This window comes from Jaculus jaculus, chromosome 16 (assembly GCF_020740685.1).
Source record: "Jaculus jaculus isolate mJacJac1 chromosome 16, mJacJac1.mat.Y.cur, whole genome shotgun sequence".
NCBI lineage: Eukaryota > Metazoa > Chordata > Mammalia > Rodentia > Dipodidae > Jaculus > Jaculus jaculus.
In genome coordinates, this window is record NC_059117.1 from 34,493,801 (window position 1) to 34,516,790 (window position 22,990).

General features: G+C 44.3%; 1 protein-coding gene across 1 annotated transcript in view; it reads left to right on the forward strand.

The window, feature by feature from the left end:
* The window catches only part of LOC101608958 (dynein axonemal heavy chain 11), a 165,579-nt gene that overhangs the window by 18,801 nt on the left and 123,788 nt on the right, over window positions 1–22,990 (forward strand). Inside the window, exons 6-14 of the mRNA XM_045135855.1 lie at window positions 298–502; window positions 2,939–3,104; window positions 4,921–5,023; window positions 7,501–7,740; window positions 10,037–10,198; window positions 10,457–10,650; window positions 14,888–15,050; window positions 16,325–16,448; window positions 16,865–17,007. Coding sequence (XP_044991790.1) covers window positions 298–502; window positions 2,939–3,104; window positions 4,921–5,023; window positions 7,501–7,740; window positions 10,037–10,198; window positions 10,457–10,650; window positions 14,888–15,050; window positions 16,325–16,448; window positions 16,865–17,007 — 1,500 coding nt within the window. The remainder of the gene's footprint in view (window positions 1–297; window positions 503–2,938; window positions 3,105–4,920; window positions 5,024–7,500; window positions 7,741–10,036; window positions 10,199–10,456; window positions 10,651–14,887; window positions 15,051–16,324; window positions 16,449–16,864; window positions 17,008–22,990) is intronic.

The window sequence follows — 22,990 nt, forward strand, 5'->3', positions numbered from 1 at the left end:
TCTCTGTGTACTAAAGTGTTCCCTTCCGTATCTACATCAAGGCTAGGGAAGAGAAGTGCTCTGTGATAGGTTAAGTACATGTCACTGCCTTATGCTGTGACACTCTGATGGTATGTCCTGGTTGTCTTCCGGGAATCCGCAATGTTTGAACTCTGAATGCTCAGACTCTCCTACCTGGTGTGAACTGGAACTGAGAAACTTGGGGGGTTTGTTCTGTGTTGCCCCTGTTGGGAATAAAGCTCAGGGCTGCCTCTCTGTCTCTCTCTGACCTTCGTCTGCTCCTGCTTCTTTCCCCAGACCGTTCTGGTTCACACATCAGAGACCACTCGTCTTCGGTATTTCACTCAGTTGTTGCTTGAGAAAGGAAAACCACTCATGCTAGCAGGAAGCACAGGAGTGGGAAAAACAGTCTTCCTGGCTGATCTGCTGGCGAGCCTCCCTGAGGAGTACATAGTGTCCCGGGTGCCTTTCAACTACTACATGACATCTGCGGCCCTGCAGAGTAAGTGCTTCTCCTGTTCATGTGCCAGCGACGAGAGCAGAAGCAAAAGCTTTTAGCTGAGATGAGCTATCTTGCTTGAAAGTCCTCAGGTGAATTTTAACTCATCATCATTCTGGGTAAATAGACTTTACTTAGTGATGTTTTGTTTTGTTCTGAGATAGAATCTCACTATGTAACCCAGGCTTCCCTGGAACTTGCGATCCTCCCGCCTCTGCTTCAGGAGTGCTGGGATTACGTGCACATGAAACCGTGCCTTGCTGAGTTTGAACTATTATTTCATTCATGGCTTTATTTGGGTTATTAGTCTTTAGAACTTCAAAAACCTACATTTACAATGTTACTTGTGTCTACTCTATTGATCTAGTTACTTGTAATGGATTTCATGGAGCTGATTAGCAGAAAGTGTACTTAAGCAAGGGTCTTGTACATTAATTTAGGAAAACTTACTAAAACTGTGTCAATGAAATGACAGGACATGAATTATTCAGTCTTAAAAGAACTATAAGAATAATTTTGCATTACTAAATAATTATATCAATGTCACGTGAAAAAAAAAAATTCTGGGCATTGTGAGAGCAACTGGGCACAGGAAGGAGAGACAGTAATATCTGTAGTCCTTTCCCTGCCCAGCATAGGCAGGGAGATGGCAAGATGGCCTGTGTTCCTTGTTGATTGAAATGGTTGGTTATTGGTGTGTGGAGAGGCCACAGATACGTATGTATTTTCTTTTTTTTTTTTTTTAGCTATATTGGTGGAGACTAGTAATAAAAGTTCTCATTAACATCAACTCAGTCAACAGAGATTTTTCTGTAAACTTTTCCTTTAATCAGTATTTAAAAAATTTTTGTAAATAAAACAGAAAGCCCTCTCAATGTTATTCTATCTGGGTCTTGGACACATACATATGGCATATCTATGCATTTACCAGGCATTCAATGAGGCATAGTTTTTTTGTTCTTAAGCATGAAGGAAAGTATTTCCTTATGAGGCACCGATGGAAGATTAGGCCACTGTTTTGTTCAACAAACTGATACAATGCATCTTGCTAATTTCCCAACAGGGAGTGAGACAACTGTGTTTGAGTGATGGCTTATTCAAATGACTAGAAAGAGCTGCATTTGTCAGGGCACAGCTTGAACGAAACTTTCCATATGAGGTGATGTGAAGGCAAAGAAGAGGTTTACGACGTGAGGAGGAGCTTAGGCAAAGGCGTGGAGGCGGGAGCGTGGTGGGACACAGTCAGTGAATTGAGTCTGGAAGGAGACGGAGGCGCAGCGCACAGGTAGACGCAGGGAAGGGGGCAGTCCGTTGTCTTGTATAGAACCTGGTCAGAGATAGCCTTGGGCAACCTGACCTAGGTGATGACCACAGGTGTAGAACAAGCTGAGCAGTGGTGAGCTAAGGAGAGGGAGCAAGGAACTAGCCAGATGGCTGCTGTCTTTTGGAAAAAGAATCTGAGGTAGGGGCGAGCTCAAGTGAGTGAGGTACCAGCTAAGGCCAGAGTTGAAGAAAGGAAGGTAACAAGTTGGCAACATAAGGAAATGACATGAGGTCCTACTTAGAATCTGTGATGGGGGACAGGAGAGAGCGTGTGTTGAGTAGTTGTAGCTAGCCAACTGGGAGAGATGTTCAGCCCTTTAAGTGGGGGCGCAGAAGCGAAAGGGAAGAGGTGGGCTGTGAGTAGGGAAGAGAGGATGTTGGAATGAGTGTTGAAAGAGGCAGATTTGGCATTGACTGCACAGCCAGGTGCAATGGACCTGATATCCAGCCAGTATGGGGTTTACTTGATTACTCATTTGTTCACTTAACACGTGACTTCTTGGTTGTGGCCATCATCATGGGTACAGCAGTGAACATAACTCTTTCTCAAGGACTTTGTAGACTGAAGAATCAACATGTACCCATGATTCCAAGACTTTATAACCCAAAGTCCTCTAAATGCATGAAAACATGTATTTCTTCCTGAGTTATACCCATGCACGTGGTCCTTGCTGTTCCAGTGGCCCAAGAAGAGGTGTAGGAGACTTTCTTGAACTGTTCCTAGACTTTCCTGCAAGAAGGATGGTGATGGACTGCCAGACCAGGCAGTGGCAGGAATGGCAGGAGCCACATGGGAGAGAGTTCAGAAAAAGCAGCTGTGCAGATCAGCAGTGAGGCCTCGTCTGCTTTGATAGTGTGACGTCGCCTGGCTGTGTCAAAGTCCCCAGAACAGGAAAGAGTTAAGAGACCTCTGGAAACAGGTGGGAGACCAGCAGGGAACATGGCATAGGAGGAGGTGGCCAGGAACATCTCTGCAGTATGAAATGGCATCCAGATAATACTGGAAATCATGGATGAATGAATTCGCACAAGAGAAGAAGGGTAAAGAAACAAAAAGCTACAGGCAGAAACTTTACATTCTGCCATCCACAGGTCGGAATTATCTGTTTATTTCAGGAATTCTTGAGAAACCTTTAGAGAAGAAAGCTGGTCGTAAATACGGCCCAGGAGGAAGTAAAAAGCTAGTGTATTTCATCGATGACCTGAACGTGCCTGCGGTGGACTCGTATGGCACTGCTCAGCCCCACACGCTGCTGAGACAGCACCTTGACCATGGGCACTGGTAAGCACTCCCTGTGCAGTGGTGTCTGCCAAACTTTGATTACTGGGATAGATGAATATTTAAAGAAAGAATTATTTCCAATGTCTTAATCTCCTAGGATCATTTTCTATACTATCCCCTGGGTTCATTTGGCATCCCTTTTCATCACATTAAGTGTAGAATGCTTTTTTTGAGGTAGTGTCTCACTCTAGCCTAGGCTGATCTAGAATTTACTCTGTAGCCCATGATGGCCTCAAATGCATGGTGATCCTCCTTCCTCAGCCTCCCCCTACCCAGTACTGTAATTAAAGTTGTAGACTTCCATGCCTAGCTTTATCATATTCAATGTAGTCGTTTCCCTTTGTATCTTTGGAAGATTGGAATGAAAAGTAGCCTAGGGCTGGAGGTACTGCTCATCTGGCAGAGTCCTTACCTCACATGCACGAAGCCCAGTATTGGGAGCTATGAGCCTTACCTCGGCCATGTTGACAGAAACCACCATATAGCAAGTTAAGTTTCTATCTCCTCATCCAAATGTTCAGTTACCAGAAATGAAGAAATCATACACTTGGGTGATAACCCCCACCCCCACGCCCCCCCCCCCGGTGCTGCCAGTAACTGATAAAGAAACAGAGGCATTGCCGTTGCCGTTTAGCCAGTAACTCTGTGATCTTTGGCCTGATTATGTCCCCTTCTCCTACAGTAACCTTATATAAACCTACATGTAAGAATAAACTCTCAAGGCCTTGACCAGAAACTCGACTTGGTCTCCTTCCTTGTGTCTGTTTGCCTCTTCCCATTCAGGTTAACTTCCCCTCGGGTCCTTGTTCAACTCCTTGCTGGCCGGGGCAGCCCTGGGTTCAATTCCCAGCCCTGCACCAATGAGCATGGTGGCACATTCCTGTAGTCTCCATAGTCAAGGTGGGGGTGTGGAGCTAGGATGATCAGAAGTTGAAGATCATCCTGGACTACATAGTGAGTTCTTAGACAGCCTAGGGTTTGAATGTATGTCCTCCATAGACTCAGGTATGAAACTGAACTTGTAACTTGGGTCTCCAGCCACCTGGCTGGAGGAGTTGTCACTGGGGGCAGATCCTGGGGTCCAGGCCAAAGGTCTTGCTTTCTTCTCATTTGCTTGTACTTGCTGCTTTTGGTGTTTGCTGGCTCCTGGTGGTTTCTCTCTCTGCTTGGATTTATGAATGGTAGCCAGCTTCCTCTGCCATAAATGGAATTGCTCTTGATCTATAAGCTTGAAATAAATCTCTTCCTCCCATAAACTGTCTGGTTTGGAAGTTCATCCCAACAATGTGGAGCTGTCTACATTGACTTTGTTTTGGGGGAAAAAAAAAAGAAAAAAGGAAAACAACCTAGAAACAGCAACTATACCAAAGTTATATCTTGACTCATGATTAATTCACACTGAACTTGTCGAGAGAAGCTTGACTTTCTTCTGTGGGTATAAACATCTGGTCATATCTGAACATTGCTGTCTGTCAATCCAAGACATTAAACACAGAGTCAGGGAGTCCCATCCCACCCACCAAGCCTTGCTGGGAGTACAGACCAGATAGTGTCTGCTCCCAGAGAGCCACGTGGGAATTAGTAAGCAGTAACAGTTTAAATTGACTGCACTTCAGATCTTGATAGTGGCCTCCAGTAAGTTCTGCACCTTGAGTTTTCTGAGCCCTTGTTTTGATGTCACCCAGATAAGCCTAAGAAGGTCTAGCTCTCAGCAATTGCGAAGATAAGATGACAGTTTGTGACGAAATCCTTTCTGTATTGGTGGGTTTCTTGTCATCTTGGTTTTGGGCTTAAGCTTCTGTTTTCTCACTCTCAGGTATGACAGGCAGAAGATGATGCTTAAGGAAGTCTACAACTGCCAGTATGTTGCCTGCATGAATCCCATGGTGGGCAGCTTCACAGTCAACCCCAGGCTGCAGGTGAGCCTTCACATCCACTCTCCCCCAAGTATGCCCCCAAGATCACATCCAGGACTGTTGACCTTGCCGGATGTGGTGGCACATTTCTATAATCCTACCACTGGGGAGACTGAGGCAGGAGAATTGTGAGTTCATGGCCATGTTGGGCTGCATAGTAAGTTCCAGGCTAGACTGAGTTTGATAGTGAGCTTCTGTCTCAAAAAAAAAAGTAGATATTATTTCTTGGTACTTATAAAATAAGCCATCCACTGGACATTTAATTAAGCATACTGTTTATTTCTTAAGTGAGTAATTTTTAGAGCAGCTTAGGTTTACAAGAAAATGAGCTGAAAGCACAGTATTCCCAAATAGCCCCTCATTCCTTCTCACTTTGACCTCTTGCATTAGTTACCGTTGATGCATAAAATTAACATGTTAACTAAAGCCCATAGTTTCCAGTGGTTCATCCTTTGTGCTGAGTGGTCTGTGAGGTTGGCCAGTGTAATGAGAGGTGTCCGCTGTTGTGACACCACACAGAACAGTTTCCTTGCCCTACACCCTCTGCTCTACCTTGGCATCCTTTCCTCCTCTCTGAGTCTCTGGCAACTTGGCAACCACTGATCTTTGGAGAATATCTCGTTATTATATAAAGCATACATTATATAAAACTAAATACCTTAGCCCTTTTTATGTGTACCCTTGAGTGTTCGTAAATGCTTTTGCATGTGGTTGTCCCGTATCTCCACTGCTCACCTCCACAAAGCTCTTTTCTGCTGTGAAACTGGAACACTGGGCAGTAAAGCAATGACGCCCTTTCCTGTCTCCTTCAGCCCCTGACAGCCGCCATCCTTTCCATCTCTGGGATTCTTGACTATTCTGAGTAGCCCACAAAAGTGAAACCATATGATATTTGTCTTACACTGGTCTCTTTCACTCAGTATGTTGTGCTAAAGATTCACATGTTTTATAGTTTATTATAGAATTGACCTTTGGAAGGCTAAATAATGTTTCATTTTTATATTATACACTGCATTTTGCTTTGCCATTTAACCATGCTTTTACATTTTAGCTAGTGTGAACAGTGATCCCATTGACATGGGCATGCAGACATCCTGCACTGGACATGCATGTTTCCCTCATGAGGAGTGGTGCTGAGCACTGTTTTGTGTGTTTATTGTTCATTTGTAGATTGTCCTTGGGGAAACTAATGTTAAAATCATTTCTGCCCTTTTTAAATAAGGATTTGTTGCTGCTAAGTTTTAGGCATTCTCTCTGTATTTTGGATATTGAATTACTGAACATTGATCATATAGTGTCTTTATAATTTACCTTTTTCTAGAATACCATGTAAGTTAAAACCATGTAGCGTGTAACCTTTTTCAACTGGCCTTTTCCATTTCACGTAGCCATCTGTATTCAAGATTCCTATCTCTTTTTTTAATATTTATTTTTATTTATTTGTTAGAGACAGAGAGAGCAAAAGAGAGAGAGAGTGAGAATAGGCATGCCAGGGCCTCTAACCACTGCAAATGAACTTCAGACGCATGAGCATCTGGCTTACATGGGACCTGGAGAATCAAACCTGAGTCCTTAGGCTTCATAGGCAAGTGCCTTAAACTTAGACATCTCTCCAGCACTCTCTATCTCTTTTAATGGATTATTTCTTTTTTAAAGATATTTTACTTATTTGCAAACTGAGAAAGACAGAGGAAGAAGGGGGAGGGGGGAATCAAGAATGGGTACAACCAGAGCCTTAGGCTGCTGCCAATGAACTCTAGACACACGTGCCACTCTGTGCATCTGGCTTTACATGGCTGCTGGGGCGTCAAACCTGGCTTGTTAGGCTTTGCAGGCAAGTGCCTTAACCACCAAGCCTTCTCTCAAGCCTGAGATCATTTCTTTTGTTCTCTGAATAGACGTCATTGTATGAATGTACAGAGTTTTATCCACTTACCACCGAAGGGTAGCTTGAGTGCTTTCAATTTTTGACAATGAAGCATAAAGCTTTTATAAACATGTAGGTAATGTCTTGTGTTTGCATAGAACCCTTTTAATAGTGACACAGACTGCCATGAACTTACATTTAATAGCAAAATACGGTAGTTCTCGACTCACTCGTCTCTGGTCAGCTGGGGGTAAGCTTGGTGACTGTTGATTTTAGCAAAGCTCACTTGGGAATGTCTAGAAATCGACTGTTGGTTAATCTAGGGTTGCATTGGCTGGAGTGATTGTGACAAAATGCCTCTGCTTTTCATATCTTTCATCCTTTACCAGGCTCATAGAGTTCATTGAAGAAGAAGTGACAATACCAAGCCTCTGACAGCAACTGGCATACTGTCACCTCCACATTTTTCTGTGGGCTCAGGAATGCCACTTGGCCAATGCTAGGATGGAAGCCAGTCAAAAATTACATAGCAATGGGCCTGGATCAGGGTAGAGTTAAAAAAAAATGCACTTTTGTGCAATAATAATCTCTCTTTTGTTTGTTTGCTTTTCAGAGGCATTTCACAGTGTTTGCATTCAACTTTCCATCTTTGGATGCCCTGACCACCATCTACAGCCAGATCTTGAGCTTCCATTTCCAGCAGCAAGCTTTCAGCCCATCGGTTGTCAAGACCGGCCCCTCTTTGATCCAGGCAACAATAACATTCCATAAGATGATGGTACAAAATTTCTTGCCCTCGGCTATTAAATTCCACTACATCTTTAATCTGAGAGACTTATCAAACATCTTCCAGGTACCTTGACTAGAAGTATCTTCTTGAGTAGAGAATATTAATGCCATTCATTTATAGAACTTAAGCTTTAAATTGCGTGTTTTCAGCTGGGTCTGGTGGCCTACGCCTTTCATCCCCAGCACTCAGGAGGCAGAGGTAGAAGGCCACCTTGAGATTACATAGTGAATCCCAGGTCAGCCTGGGCTAGAGTGAAACACTACCTCAAAAAAACAAAAACAAAAAAGTGTGTTTTTCCACATCAGGCTCATTACTCTCTCATCATTAGTGATGTGGCAGGTCCCCCCGGATTGCATAGTATCTTCATTTCTTTGTATGACTGTAAGAAAGTACCAGTACTTAGTAATTTATAAGCAATAGGAATTTATTTCTCACAGTTTTGAAGGCTAAGAAGTTCCTAATCCAAGTAGCAGCACGTTCTGTGTTTGGTGAGCACTGATCTATGCTTCCAAGATGTTCATCCACAGAAGAAAAAAAGAAAGGGCAAAGGGGTGGATCTCTACCCCCTCTTATATGATGTCACTCCTTCCTCATGACTTGACCAGACAAAGGTCCCACTTACATTTTTTTCATTTCATTTACTATTAGAGAGAGAGAATGAATGAATGCGTACATGGGCATGGCAGGGCCTCATGCCACTGCAAATGAACTCCAGACACGTATGGCACTCTCTGCATCTGGCTTTACCTGGACATTGGGGAAGCAAACCCGAGCCATCATGCTTTGCAAGCAAGTGCCTTTGACAACTGAGCCATCTCTCCAGCCCATAATCCCACTTCTTAATGCCATCACATTGTCAATTAAATTTTGACATGCAAATTTGGGAGAGACATGCAGATAGCGACTTAGCAGTAGTAGCAGAGGTAGGAATTGGAACTGTAGATTAAGGCTCTATTTTAACCTAAGTGCCAAATAAGAAGAGTAATTTTTGATGGTTTTGAATAAACATTGATAAATCCTCTTAAACACATGGTAAATAAAAGCATAAATGTCAAAATTGTTCAAATATTTGGTTTGACAGTGAAAATTATATTACTTATCTAGTATGTTAGGCAACCATCTGTTAGGACAACAGCAAATACCTAGATTAATTAACTAACTGATAAAGAGGAAAGGCTGAGTTTTGAGAAAGAAAAAACTAGAAACAGACAGACACAGAGATGAGGTTCCCATTCTCAAGAGCATGCCCCCAGGGACCCAGAGACCTCCCATGAGCTTCAAACAGCTCACCAGAGCTCTACTCTGGGGACTAGCTTTTCCCACCCATTAGACCCTTAGAGGACACTCGAGATCCAAATGGCAGCACATGGTCAAAGGACAGATTTAAGAGGTGAGTGTAAGCTGGGCGTGGGGGAGCGTGCTTTCAGTGCCAGACTAAAGTCTAAAAGTACTAATTCTGGAATTCCTCAAATGCAGTATGGTGCATTGTGCCACATAAAGCAACTGGACAGTTGTTTGTGGCCTAAGATTCCTTTGCGAGAGAGAAAAATGGGGAATTTCGCAAGGCTCTACCTCTGTTTTCAGAATCACCACACAGCTGCCTCAAAGCCAGGAGAGCATTAGACAACGGCTAGTTAATAACATGGACCATTTCTTTTCATGTCTGTACTTCTAGCAGCTGCCAGAAAGACTATGGCTAATGAAGTCTTGTTATTTTAGAAGGAAATGTGAAGTGGGGTTGTGGTCCTGTCTGCTCACCTGAAGTTTCCATCTGCCAGTAGCTCTGGCCCCTCCGAATGCTGTTAGGTGTGCACAGCTTGGCTCTCTGCAGCAATTCCATGTTCTCCCATGGTGCAGCACAGGCTGGCTCTCCCTGAGGACTCGGGGGGCCTGGACCAAAGCCCAGGAGGCAGAGTGCTTCATTGCTAGTCCCAAATCCACCCACAAAGTGCAGAGCTGTGAAAAGATCAATTTACTGGTTGGGCTGGCTGGTGTCCAAGAATTTTAAAGCAAAACAAACCAACAAAATCTATATCCCACGACTTTCATCCTTTGGTTTTGTGCAAATCCTCTGGGAGAACGAACAAGTGTGCTGGGATGTGACATTTACTTCCTGAGCTGAATCTTGAGGTACAGTCGTGGATGCATTCCTGAAAATGGGTGTGATGATGGCAAAATGTTTTAAATGCTGCTGACTGGAATGCGAAACTACTTTTATTTGTACATGTGTGTACATACATTCGCCTGTTTGTTTCTCATAAATTGCTAAATTCGGCATTCAATTAAATAAGTTAAGTAATGCTGATTTGGCATGTCATCATCCTCTGAACTAAAGCTCTTTCCCATTTTTGCCTTACAGGGGATTTTGTTTGCTTCTCCTGAGTGTTTAAAATGTCCAGATGACTTAGTGCACTTGTGGCTTCATGAGTCTTCTCGTGTCTATGGAGACAAACTCATAGACGCAGGCGATTGTGACTTGTTTCAGAAAAAGATGCTGGAGACGGCTCGCAGGCATTTTGAGGTGAGTGAGCGCTCATCAGAGGCCATCAGCTGGTATGGGGACAAAAGTGAGAGCAGGCACAAGTGAGAGAGAGAGAGAAGGGCTTGCTTTTATTTTTCTATGATAACTTGGATTCAGGGATGCTCTGGGGCCAGTCCCAGTAATAATGTCCCACCTGCTCACACATAGACGTGCAGGCTCATCCCTTGTTAGGCTGCTCTTCCTGGGTGACTGTTCAGGCAGCTGACGTGTCACCCTTTGCTCTTTCTCGTCCCGCAGGGCTTCCACAGCCACATGCCGCTTCAACAGCCCCTCATCTATTGCCACTTTGCTAACGTCGGGGAGGACCCACGTTACATGCCAGTGAAGGAATGGGAGGGGCTGAAAACCATTCTCACAGAAGCCTTAGACAACTACAACGAACTACACGCTGCTATGCATCTGGTTTTATTTGAGGATGCCATGCAACACGTGTGAGTCGACCAATCACGATACTCTTTTCTGAATGCAGAAGTGACTGTCGGTTCACACTTGTTCTTCAGTAGTGTGTACTAAAACACTACCAGTACTTATTTATTGTGTGCCTACAACACGAAAACAAATGTCACCACCCATTATGTCACCACCTTTTTTTTTTCCTTTTGGTTTTCTGAGGTAGGGTCTTGCTGTAGCCCAGGCTGACCCAGAATTCACTATGTAATCTCAGGGTGGCCTCGAACTCACAGTGATGCTCCTACCTCTGCTTCCTGAGTGCTGGGATTAAAGGTGTGCACTACCAGGACCAGCTACGGAGAGAATGGATGCACCAGGGCCTCCGGATGCATGCGCAACTTTGTGCATCTGACGTATGTGGGTATTGGGGAATTGAACTCAGGATGTTAGGTTTTGCAGGCAAGTGCCTTAACCACTGAACCATCTCTCCAGTCCTGTCACAATAGGAATATCTTACATATAGTCGTACTACTTTCTGAAGTACCAGCACATCCATCTAGAATTTAATTTCTGTTAGATGAGCATATTAAGAAAGCAAGCCAGGCGTGGTGGTCCATGCGTTTAATCCCAGCACTCAGGAGGCAGAGGTAGGAGGATCACTGTGAGTTCAAGACCAGCCTGAGACTCCATAGTGAATTCCAGGTCAGCCTGGGCTAAAATGAGACCCTACCTCAAAAAAAAAAAAAACAAAACAAAGGGTCTTCACTATTTTTGAGCAGATTAGTAAGAAATAGATGGGCATATTTTCTTGGCAGAAAATTAAAGGAAGCCACCTTTCTTGGGAGTAGTGGTTGACCGACAAAGCCCGAACACCTCATAGCACACACATCGTGTGACTGCCTGTCGCCTACATCAAACCTTGTTTTTGGTGCTGGAAGTACAGTGGTGACCGCCTCCATCCAGTCCTTTCTTGAATGGAGCTTACATATATTAGTGCTACAGGTAGACATTTGCCAGGGCATAAACAAATAAGGAATCTACCAGAAAGTGATGTATCATGTTAAGAAATATGAGAGGTTAATTCTGAGAAAGATGATATAGATTGAGTATCCCTTTTCCAAAATGCTTGGGACCAGAAGTGTTTGAAATTTTGATGTTCTTTTTTCTTTGAATTTTTGGATCTTTGCATAATTGTAACAAGACACCTTGAGGATGGGCCCCAAATCTGATCACAAAACCCCTTTAATTCCCCCCCCCCATATTTTATTCTCGTAGCCTCAAGGTAATTTCTGACATTGCTAGGGTATCTGTGATTCGACTGTAAACTAACTTCTAGATTCTGATGTGGAATCTTCCACAGATGCTTGGGGCTTTAGAGCATTTGAGATTTTGGGGTGCAGCATGTGCAACCTGTGTTGGATTTCTAAAAAGAGATTGAGTATCTGTGGGATGGGACATGTAAGCCAAGATGTAGACGACAAGCATGTGCTAGAAAATATCTGGGAAAGCACTGCAGACAGATGGCCGGTTTCATGTTATCCTGAGCCAGAAGTAATAGATCAGGGTGAGTGCCGAGGGAAGGCATAGGGTAAGCAGCGTAGGATGGGGCCGGAGAAGCAGGAAACAACGAGTATGAGCTGTGACGATGTCCTAAGCCCGAAGCTGGAGGTGTGTTTCAGCACGGAATAGTCTAAGCAGCTTCTACTGTTGCTGCCACCGCGTAGAGTGGGTTGTGTTTTAACAGCCAGCACGGCTTTCTTTCCAATAAGTGGCAACAGGCATGGGTTAAAAGGGATAGAAAGACACCATTGAGCTGGGCATGGTGGCACATGCCTTTAATCTCAGCACTCAGGAGGCAGAGGTAGTAAGATCGCCATGAGTTCGAGACCACCCTGAGACTACATAGTGAATTTCAGGTCAGCTTGAGCTAGAGTGAGACCCTACCTTGAAAAAAACAAAAAAATAAATAAAATAATAATTAAAAAAGAAGCCATTGAACACAACAATGATGTGATAAAGAAGGAAGTCAAAATGGGGGAAAAAACCCTGTAGTATTCACTTTTTTAAAAATGAAAAAAATTGAATTGTACATTCTTTATCCTGTGCCTGGGTGTATATGCATGTTTGTATACATATAGAATAGACGTGTGTGTGTGGGGGGGGAGACCAAAAGTTGATAGCAAGTATCTTCCTGAGTCACTTTTCAAGCCTTTTTTTTTTTTTTTTTTTGGCAGGGTTGGGGGCATTGAGGTAGGGTCTCACACTAGTCTAGACTGCCCTGGAACTTTGCAGTACCAGACTGTCCTCAAACACATAGCAATCCTCCTACCTTTGCCTCCCAAGTGCTGGGATTAAAGATGTGCACCACCCTCCCTGGCTTCCAGCTTATTTTTGAGACATGATCTCTGAGCCCTGAGCTCACTGATGGGGCCAGACTAGAAGCTAGCCAGTCTGCCTCAGAGGTCCTCTGTCTCTGCCTCCCCCAACACACTGTGCCAGGGTTACGGGCACACACCACCACACTCATCACTTTATGTGGATTCTGAGGATCCAAACTCCGCTCTTCATGCTTACACAGGAAGCCCTTTTCTAACTAAGCCAACTCCCCAACCCTGAGAAATCAATTTTAGAATTATGCTAAAATGTTTTTAGCCCAGGGCTAAAGGAAAAAATTGAAGTACACCCTACAATCACTGCTACAAGCATGCTGACATGGGTGGTTTATTTGTCCCTTTGCAGTGATCCCCTGATGACACAGGCCAGCAATGGGTTTAGGTAGGAACCAATGAATTATTATCCACACTGTTCCAAGTGGGATTATGTGGTTCAGGTGAGGTCAACCGCCCTCCAACACTGAGGCAACGGTTTTCCCATATGAGCCTTCACTACTGAATTCCCAGTGGCAATTGTCAGAGGTAAACGTGTTTCTTTGATCAGGGGTTATGAGCTCCAGTCTAATATACTGGGTATCAGGGATGATTAAAAGTGAGTCCTTGAGTGTTATAGAAAGGGACATTACCACTTAGCAAATTTTGTGAGGGTAAAAACTTCTTTGGACTGGAGAGATGCCTTAGTGATTAAGACGCTTAGTTGTGAAGCCTAAAGAGCCATGTTTGATTCTCCAGGATTCACATAAGCCTGACACACCAGGTGACTGAGGCACACAAGCTCGCACGTGCACACATGTCTGGCGTTCAGTTACAGTGGCTGGAGGCCCTGGTGTGCTCTCACTCTCTTGCATAAAAAATAAGGCCAGTCTGTTGTGCTTGCTTCCAAACAAACAGCAATAACAACAAAAAGCCTCTGAGCATGCATTAAGATGAAACGAAAACCTGGCTTTGGACATGGGGTTTCTCTCGTGTTATATCCTTCCCATGGTGATTTTGTCATGTAAAGTGAAATTTAATGGGAAAACTGATTTTGCAGAAATAAGCTCTCTTTTCTGCTAATGAGACTTGGCTAAATATTCACATTTGCTAGTACAACTTGAGTTAAAAAAAAAATAAACTTAAACAGCTATGTGGATCACTGAGGACCTGAAGCATAAGTCCACGTCACAAAAGCAAGCTAGAGCAAATCACATGACATCCAGTTTTTGCATCTCTGTATCTACATGCTTCATATTAAGTCACAAGTGTTTACTGTACATGGGTGAAGTTCAAGGTGATGTCTGCTGGTCTAACCAATGCTTTTTTCCAGAGTAGTTTTACAGCAGAGATTTCAAGTACAAGGAAACGCCCCTTGATATTGCTACACTTGAGTGACATGTAATTGGGATTTCCTTAATTTAAAAAAAAAAAATTGTGGGCTGGGGAGATGGTTAATCAGCTAAGGTATTTGCCTGCAAAGCCTAATGACCCAGGTTCAATTCCCAAGTACCCATGTGCAGACAGATGCACAAAGTGGTACATATCCCTGGACTTTGTTTACACCGGCTAGACACGCACCACTTCTGCCTGTGTGTGTGTCTTTCTCTTCCTCTCTCTGGTTGCAAATAAATATTTTTTTAATTGCCTTGTCTTTGATGGGGAAACAGGAAAAAAAAAAAAACTAAAGCTTTCCAACAAAAATTGGTGTTTATGGGGCTGAAGAAATGGCTTAGCAATTAAGGCACTTGACTGCAAAGCCAAAGGACTCAGGTTCAATTCCCCAGTACCCATGTAAGTAAAATATTGTTTAAAAATGGGTGTTTAGTGTCAAAATATTTGTGTAAAATAGAAACTACATTCCCAGGGCCTCTCCTGGTTCATAGCTGCCTGAGGGCACTTCTTTCCCCAGGTGTCGCATCAGCCGCATCCTGCGCACCCCGCGGGGCCACGCCCTCTTGATCGGAGTCGGGGGGAGTGGCAAGCAGAGCCTGTCTCGGCTGGCAGCTTACATCTGCAGCCTGGAGGTCTTTCAGATCACTCTGACAGAAGGCTATGGGACCCAGGAGCTTCGGGTGAGGAACGCTTATATTACAAATATTATGAATGCTGGTCCCTTGTTAGCTATTGAAGATTAGTGCCAGGACCCCACGAGTCCCTTATGTGAAAGGGCGAACCTATGCACATTGTGCCGTGGGCTTCCCGTCATCTCTAGGTTGCTTATAATACTAACTCGGTGTAAATGCAGTGGGAGGCAGAGCCAGGAGAATCATGAAGCTCATGGGCCAGCTAGACTGGTGCAAATGCAGTGTCAAAGACAAGGGAAACCAACTCAAAAAGAAGGTGGATGGAGAGGACGGCACTTTGAGTTTGTCCTCTGACATCTGGGGCACATGCTTCCCTCACATACATATCTTACACATCCATACACAAACACACATAAAAAAATAGTAACTAGGGGCTGGAGAGATGGCTTAGTGGTTAAGCACTTGCCTGTGAAGCCTGAGGACCCCAGTTGGAGGCTCGATTCCCCAGCACCCACGTTAGCCAAATGCACAAGGGGGTGCACACGTCTAGAGTTTGTTTGCAGTGCCTGGAGGCCCTGGCGTGCCCATATCCCCACCCCCCTCCGCCCTTCTGCCTCTTTCTCTGTCTGACTGTCCCTCTCAAATAAATAAATAAAAATAAAAAGTCAAAAAAGTAGTAACTAGAGTTTGTAGCTAGTGCTATTTATGCTTTCTTTAAATTCATGTTTTTAATAGTACTAACCCAATAAGTAAAGAAACTTTATTTTTTATTTATTTTAGGGAGGGAGAAAGAGAGAGAGAGAGAATATTAGTACACCAGGGCCTCAGCCACTGAAATTCAACTCCAGACACTTGCACCCCCTAGTGGGCATGTGTGACCTTGCACTTGCCTCACCTTTGTGTGTCTGGCTTATGTGGGATCTGGAGAGAGATTGAACATGGGTCCTTGGGCTTCACAGACAAGCACCTTAACCGCTAAGCCAGCTCTCCAGCCTAAAAAAAAACTACCTTAAATGAAAGAGTTAGTTAAAGTGAGCAGAAGGCTTGCTCTGCGCTGGAGACAGAGATGTCACTGAGCTCATTTTCAGTCCACTTAAAGGGAGTTGTCACTCATCCCTATTTTCCATTAGGCACATGGCACTCACCATTCAATACCAGAGTTGGAGGTGACATCCCACTGCTGTGACAGGTCACTGGGAGCAGAGGCACAACACACTGCCTCATGTTCCAGTTTCTTGACTCTTCCCGGCACGTACTCACATGCTCCCAACGCGGCGTCAGCATTCTAAGGAAATGTGAATGATGGCTTCCTTCCCTTTCAGGTAGATCTGGCCAATTTGTACATCAGAACCGGAGCCAAGAGCATGCCCACGGTGTTCCTGCTGACAGATGCCCACGTTCTAGATGAGAGCTTTCTCGTGCTGATTAATGACTTGCTGGCATCAGGTGATTAAGCCAACACATCCTTGAAAGATCTTCCCCAGTGACAAATTATCTGCAGTTTCAGTGAACTTTTAAAAGGAGATAATTTGTCTTTGAAATGTTTGCTGGGGCAGTCTTTAGGGAGAAACCTATAAACCCAACTAATTTGAGGTATATTGCTTTCTTGGTCAGCTTATGGATGAGAAGTGCCTCAGAGAGGTGTACAGGGAAGCGAGCATTGTTCCTACTTGTGCGGATCTGGTGGGTGTGCTCCTCTCTCTCAGTATTGGGCATCTTGTTGGTGCAAAGGAAAAAGACAATGGCACTCCTAATTTCAGACTCTTATGTATGCGGAATAAGCATTCCAGACATTAGAAAGTCCAATCTAAAATATAAATTACGATAACCTTTGAGTAAATGTGCTTATTCTTTGGTGATAGGAGAAATCCCAGATCTGTTCAGTGACGAAGATGCGGACAAGATAGTTTCTGGAATTCGGAATGAAGTTCGTAGTCTTGGCATGGTGGACTCCAGAGAAAACTGCTGGAACTTCTTTTTGGCCAGAGTCCGACAACAGCTCAAAGTAAGAACTTTGATTCCCCTGTGCACTGTTTTAAAGCTGTTGTTGGTACCTAATGTGGCTCTCTAGCAGGATTCACGTGATGGGTTTGTATTTCTGTGGCTCCTGTGGAAATGTCAGCTGTGCTGCTGGCCTCCTGCGAAGCACTGTGCGCCACATGCTGCTGAACCACACATGCCTCTGTCCCAGAGGAGCCGACACTTTTGTGCGAGGCAGGGGACATCATCAGGAACTGTCCTGTTGGACAGTGGTCAACTGTGTGTTCTTGCTGGGAGCAATGGGTCATCCTAGAGGAATGTCAGACATGGCTCTGAACTCATGGGCAGGAATGTTTGGAGAGAGGACACCACATCGACACTGTGAGGAACATGTTTACAGAGACCCGAGATAGTGCTGGAGCACCAGGGGATGGAGTTCTTGTGAGAGCATGATTGCTATCTCTGGAAAAGTAAATTTGGATGAAGTAAGGGACTTATAAATCATGATGTGAGCAGTAGGAAGAACCTTGTGACCTAAGAAAATTGACGGATGGGGCAGTACTTCAAGGAAAGTGAGTCAGGAGTATCACTTTAAAATTCTGTGCTTGGGCTGGAGAGATGGCTCAGCGGTTAAGTGCTTGCCTGTGAAGCCTAAGGACCCCAGTTCAAGGCTCAGTTCCCCAGGTCCCACGTTAGCCAGATGCACAAGGGGGCGCACGCGTCTGGAGTTCGTTTGCAGAGGCTGGAAGCCCTGGCGCGCCCATTCTCTCTCTCCCTCTATCTGTCTTTCTCTCTGTGTCTGTTGCTCTCAAATAAATAAATAAATAAAATTTTTAAAAAAAAAAAAAAATTCTGTGCTTAAGGATGGGCATGGTGGTGCACGCCTTTAATCCCAACACTCGGGAGGCAGAGGTGGGAGGATCACCACAAGTTTAAGGCCACTCTAAGACTACATAGTGAATTCCAGGTCAGCCTGAGCTAGAGTGAGACCCTACCTCGAAAAACCAAAAAAAAAAAAAAAGAAAAAAAATCAATTCTATATTTAAGTCCCTTTTTGTTTTAGTTTATCATAGAGATTTAATATAACCAAACAATAGCATCAGTAAAGCTCAAATAATACAAGGAAACAAACAAGAAAATCTTCCAAACTTGTGATTGGAAGCCAACTTCATAATATGGAAATTTCAGGTTTCCTTCCACAGAAAGAGTAAGTTACAAACACTACTGTTGAGCTATTTCTTATAGTCTTTCTACAAATGTCAAGTCACTAACAGGCCCTGTGTAGCTATAGAGCATGTGTTGTTTAAGGGAAGTGATGGGCAGTGATATGAACCAGGAATATCTCTGCTTAGAGCTTAAAGAGTACAGAGGCTATAAATTTCTTCAGTACTTTACAGTTGCAAAAGTTTTAATTTAGAAGTCTTTTACTCTCTTAAATTACCTGTTTTTTAAATCTTGCCTTTTTTTTGTTTGTTTCTTGGTTTATAGGTTTTTTTGTTGTTATTATTTTTATTTATTTATTTATTGGTTTTTCAAGGTAGGGTCTCACTCTGGCTCAGGCTGACCTGGAATTAACCATATAGCCTCAGGGTGGCCTCGAACTCATGGCAGTCCTCCTACTTTTGCCTCCCGAGTGCTGGGATTAAAGGCACGCACCACCACGCCCGGCTAAGAATTTTTGAGACAGTCTCACTCTATATCCCAGGTTGGCCTGGAACCCATAGCACACCAAGAATAACAGGGACATTTCACCAGACCTGGTCTTTCAAGATAATCTTTGCTGGGCTGAAGAGATGGTCTAGTGGTTAAGGTGCTTGCCAGCAAAGTCTAATGATGAAGATTCTCTTCCCTAGTCCCCACATGTAAAGCCAGATGCACAAGGTGTCACATGTGTCTGCAGTTTGCTTGTAGTAGCTAGAGGCCCTGGCATACCCATTTATTCTCTCTCTCAAATAAAATAAATAAATTAACTAAGTTAAATTTTAGAAAGGTTTATCTTTGCTAGAAGCAGTTGGAACTCATCAGCTACAAATAAGAGACAACCCAAATGAGACTTCCTTAAGGCCTCTCCCATCATTTGGTCCAGCCTGGCTCATTAGTCCCCTAGAGACGCATAGTTTCTAGCTCTTTTCTTCTGCCAGCTCTCAACTAGACACCTTCTGCCTCCTGATCATAGAGTGTACTGTATATTTATTTGCTGAGAAGAAAGTGGACTGGGGTTTCAGAAAATTAGAGCCTCCCCCAAAAACACTGGGTCTATGTTTTATTGGCCATATGTATATTAAGAAGGTATCAGTGAAAGGGCTTGAGAGATAGATTGCTTAGTGGTGAAGGTACTTGCTTGCAAAGCCAAAGGACCCAGGTTCAATTTCCCAGTTCCCATATAAGCCAGATGCACAAGGTGGCACAGGCATCTGGAGTTTGTTTCCAGCAGCTAGAGGCTCCAATGCGCCCATTCTGTCTCTATATTTCTCTCTTTCTCTCCCACTTCCTCCCTCCCTCTTTCAAAAATGAATAAATAAAAATAAATGCCGGGTGTGGTTGCACATGCCTTTAAAAAACTTTTAAGAAAAAGAAGGCAGTCAGAGAAATGGCTTAACAGTTAAAGTGCTTGCTTATGAAGCCTAAGGACCCATGTTTGACCCTCCAAATCCCAAGTAAGCCAGACACGCAAAAGTGAAGCCAGCACAAGGTTGCACATGCTCACTAGGTGGCGTAAGCATCTGGAGTTAGATTGCAGGGGCTGAGGCCCTGACACACCAACTCTCTCTCTCTCTCTCTCTCTCTCTCTCTCTCTCTCTCTCTCTCTCTCCTCTCTCTTTCTCTCTCATGCACTTGCTGTCTCTAAAATAAAATTTAAAAATAGAGAAGTTATCAGTAGACTTGAGAGAGGGGTTATTTGCCTTTGTGTATAACCTTGGCAATGGATTTTGGAATACAAATATACCTTAGCTTTGGGTTATGTTCCAGTAAGCCCATGATAGGTTGAACGTGTTGGACACTGCGGTGCATCGCTGCTCATCGTCTCCCGTCACAGGTCATTGCAGGTCTGTCCACCTCACCCAGCCTCTCTCTCAGTCTCCCAGACAGCGTGCAGAGAGCCTTGGTCTTTCCTGCTGTTCTGTTGCTCTCCTCAGTGACTTGGTAAGGACTGGCTGCAGAATGACAATGAGCAGCAATGGTGCTAACAGGATTCTAACAGCAATGTCTCTTCCGCTCCACTGTAGCATCTTACACTGGCTTTTGAGTCAGCATATCTATTTTATTCAGGAAGTCCTCTTGCCGTACTCGTTTTCAGCATCGACTGAGATAATCGTGAGGATTTTCTCCTTGGGCTTATTAATATTCACAGGTTCTCTCCCACATTCCATCAGTCTTCTTCCTATGCGTTCTCTTTCATTCTCCACACAGGCAGTCCTTGCTGAGGCCGAGATCAGTCTGATACTTATCTCTGTTGTTATCTAATCCTCCTTATAAGCTCATTACCTAGTGTTGAACTCAGTGCAGGCTGGAATTTCCTTTGTGAGGAAGACATGGGTCATTTCCCCCCACTGTCCGAAGGTAATCCTGGAATAGTCCCTCTCTTCCCTAGGGGAGTGAGCGCAGGAGCGTGGTTTGTTGTTGTTTTGTCTTGTGTTGTCCGGGCTGCAGGCCTGGGGACCACAGCCAGGGCTTGAGGCCTGCTGGGCAAGTCCTCCGCCCCTGAGCTCCAGCTTCACCCATGGGTTCTGTTTTCCATGCTGAGGAGGCTTAGCCTCCCTCTCTCAGGAAACCTGTGGCTTTGTGCCTTAGTTTGATGTTATCCTGAGAGAGGTGAATGGTCAGAACTATGATCTCTTCACCCCAAGGGAGAACTAATATAGCAAAATAACAATAATAATAAGTCCTGACCATCCTTCAGCTTCTCAGTGACAGAGCAGCTTCAGTCTTCTCAGTCTACATATACAAGCCCTCATCCTTGGTGTTTTAAAAAGAATTCCATGAGCTGGAGGGATGGCCTAACAGGGTACTTGCCTGTAAAGCCTAAGGACCCAGGTTTGATTCTCCAAGTACCCATGTAAGCCAGATGCACAAGGTGATGCATGCATCTAGATCTTGTGTTTTTTTTTTTAATTTTTATTAACATTTTCCATGATTATAAAATATATCCCATGGTAATTCCCTCCCTCCCCACCCCCATACTTTCCCATTTGAAATTCCATTCTCCATCATATTACCTCCCCAATAGATCTTGTTTGTTTTGTTTTGTTTTTTTGAGGTAGGGTCTCACTCTAGCCCAGGCTGACCTAGAATTCACTATGGAGTCTCACGGTGGCCTCGAACTCATAGTGATCCTCCCACCTCTGCTGCCCGAGTGCTGGGATTAAAGGCCTGTGCCACCATACCCGCCTTGCATCTAGATTTTGTTTGCAGTGGCTGGAGGCCCTGGCATGCCCATTCTTTCTCTCTATCTCTGTGTCCCTGTCTCCCTGTCTCTTTCTCTCTCAAATAATAAATAAATAATCAGTTAACTAATTTTAAATATTCCACATTAGAGGACTGAGGAGACTGCTCTGTCAGTAAAGTGCTTAGGCGCACAGAGGAGCCAGGCATAGTGAAATGTGCCTGTAATCTCACCGCCAAAGAGACAGAGATGGGAAGATGCGTCGGGCGTTGCTGGCTAGCTAGTCTAACAGAGTTGCTGAGCTGTAGGTTCCATGAGAGACCCTGGTGCACAAACAAGTAAAGTGAGGAGCAATTGAGAAAGACACCCGACATTAACTTTTGGCCTCTACACACGCGCACACGTGTGTATGCACACCCAAACCCCCACATGGTTTCACACAAATAGAAGCACACATCACACATACAAGCACACACACACACACATCCCCAAAGGATTTCACATTCTTCTGGAAATGTTCTACACTGTGCTGTTTGTCAGGTGTGATGAAGACTCGACTTCAAATGATCTGGAATCAGTGGGAAGCTGTGTCACGGGGGGAGGGGGGGCAGGTGAGCACCCCTGGCAGGTCAGGCAGAAGGGAGTGACATGTACTCGTCACCCCACTAACCACACACGCCACCCAGCATCGGTTTACTGGGAATTCAGGGCAATGAGACCCTTTGAGTGCAGAACCTCACAGGGTATTTACCATTAATGGCCGTCAGATGCATGACCTTGGACTGCTGCACATGAGCCAGTGGGTAATTGCCACGTAATCTTTTTGGTGTGTATCTGTGTACCCTTCCCCCCCAAATTCTCACCTTGTGCTAGAATACGGCCCTCTCATCTTTTCTTCTGCAGACCTTTGTTAACCCAGCACGTGTCTTGTTTCCTTTCTCATCCAAAGGGAGGGAACGCTTGATTTATTTATCAGTTCCAGTTCTGTTGCTAGAGTTAGGTATCTTCCTGTGTCATTCCCTCTATATCATCCATCTAGCCTTCTATATTTAGGTATCTATAAAGAGCTCCATTTGTTAAAGTACAGTGAATACTGTACTTTACTGTTGAGAACTTACAAGAACAGAAGTATATCAAGAAAATAAGACTACACTTTATGGTCTAGAGACAACGTGTGGGCATATTGCCTCCTAGTTTAAATATGTATATTTATTCATCACTTGTATTCAGAAATGTTTGCGGTAACATCTCTTCCTTTTTAAACTTATTTTTCACAATTCCATATGTATGTGTGCAGTGTATTTTGGTCATACCCCCCCCCCCACTTATCCACATCTGCCTCCCGTTGGTCTGCTGCTTTGCAAGGAGTTCCTCTCCTACTTGCATGCCTTTTCTGTGACTCACTGAGCTTAGTTAGGGCTGCTGCGTGAGCATGGGTGCGGGGTGATTTACTGCTGCAGCATGGGCAACTTAATGTACAAGTGGCTGCAACACTGAATAAAATACACTCTTTCCCCCCACACCCAGCGGCCACCATCGGCAGCCCATGGCTCTTTGGGAGAGGTAGGGCCACCTCAGGAGCCCCTCTCTCATGCTTTATCTGCTCCCACCCTCTCAAATAAAT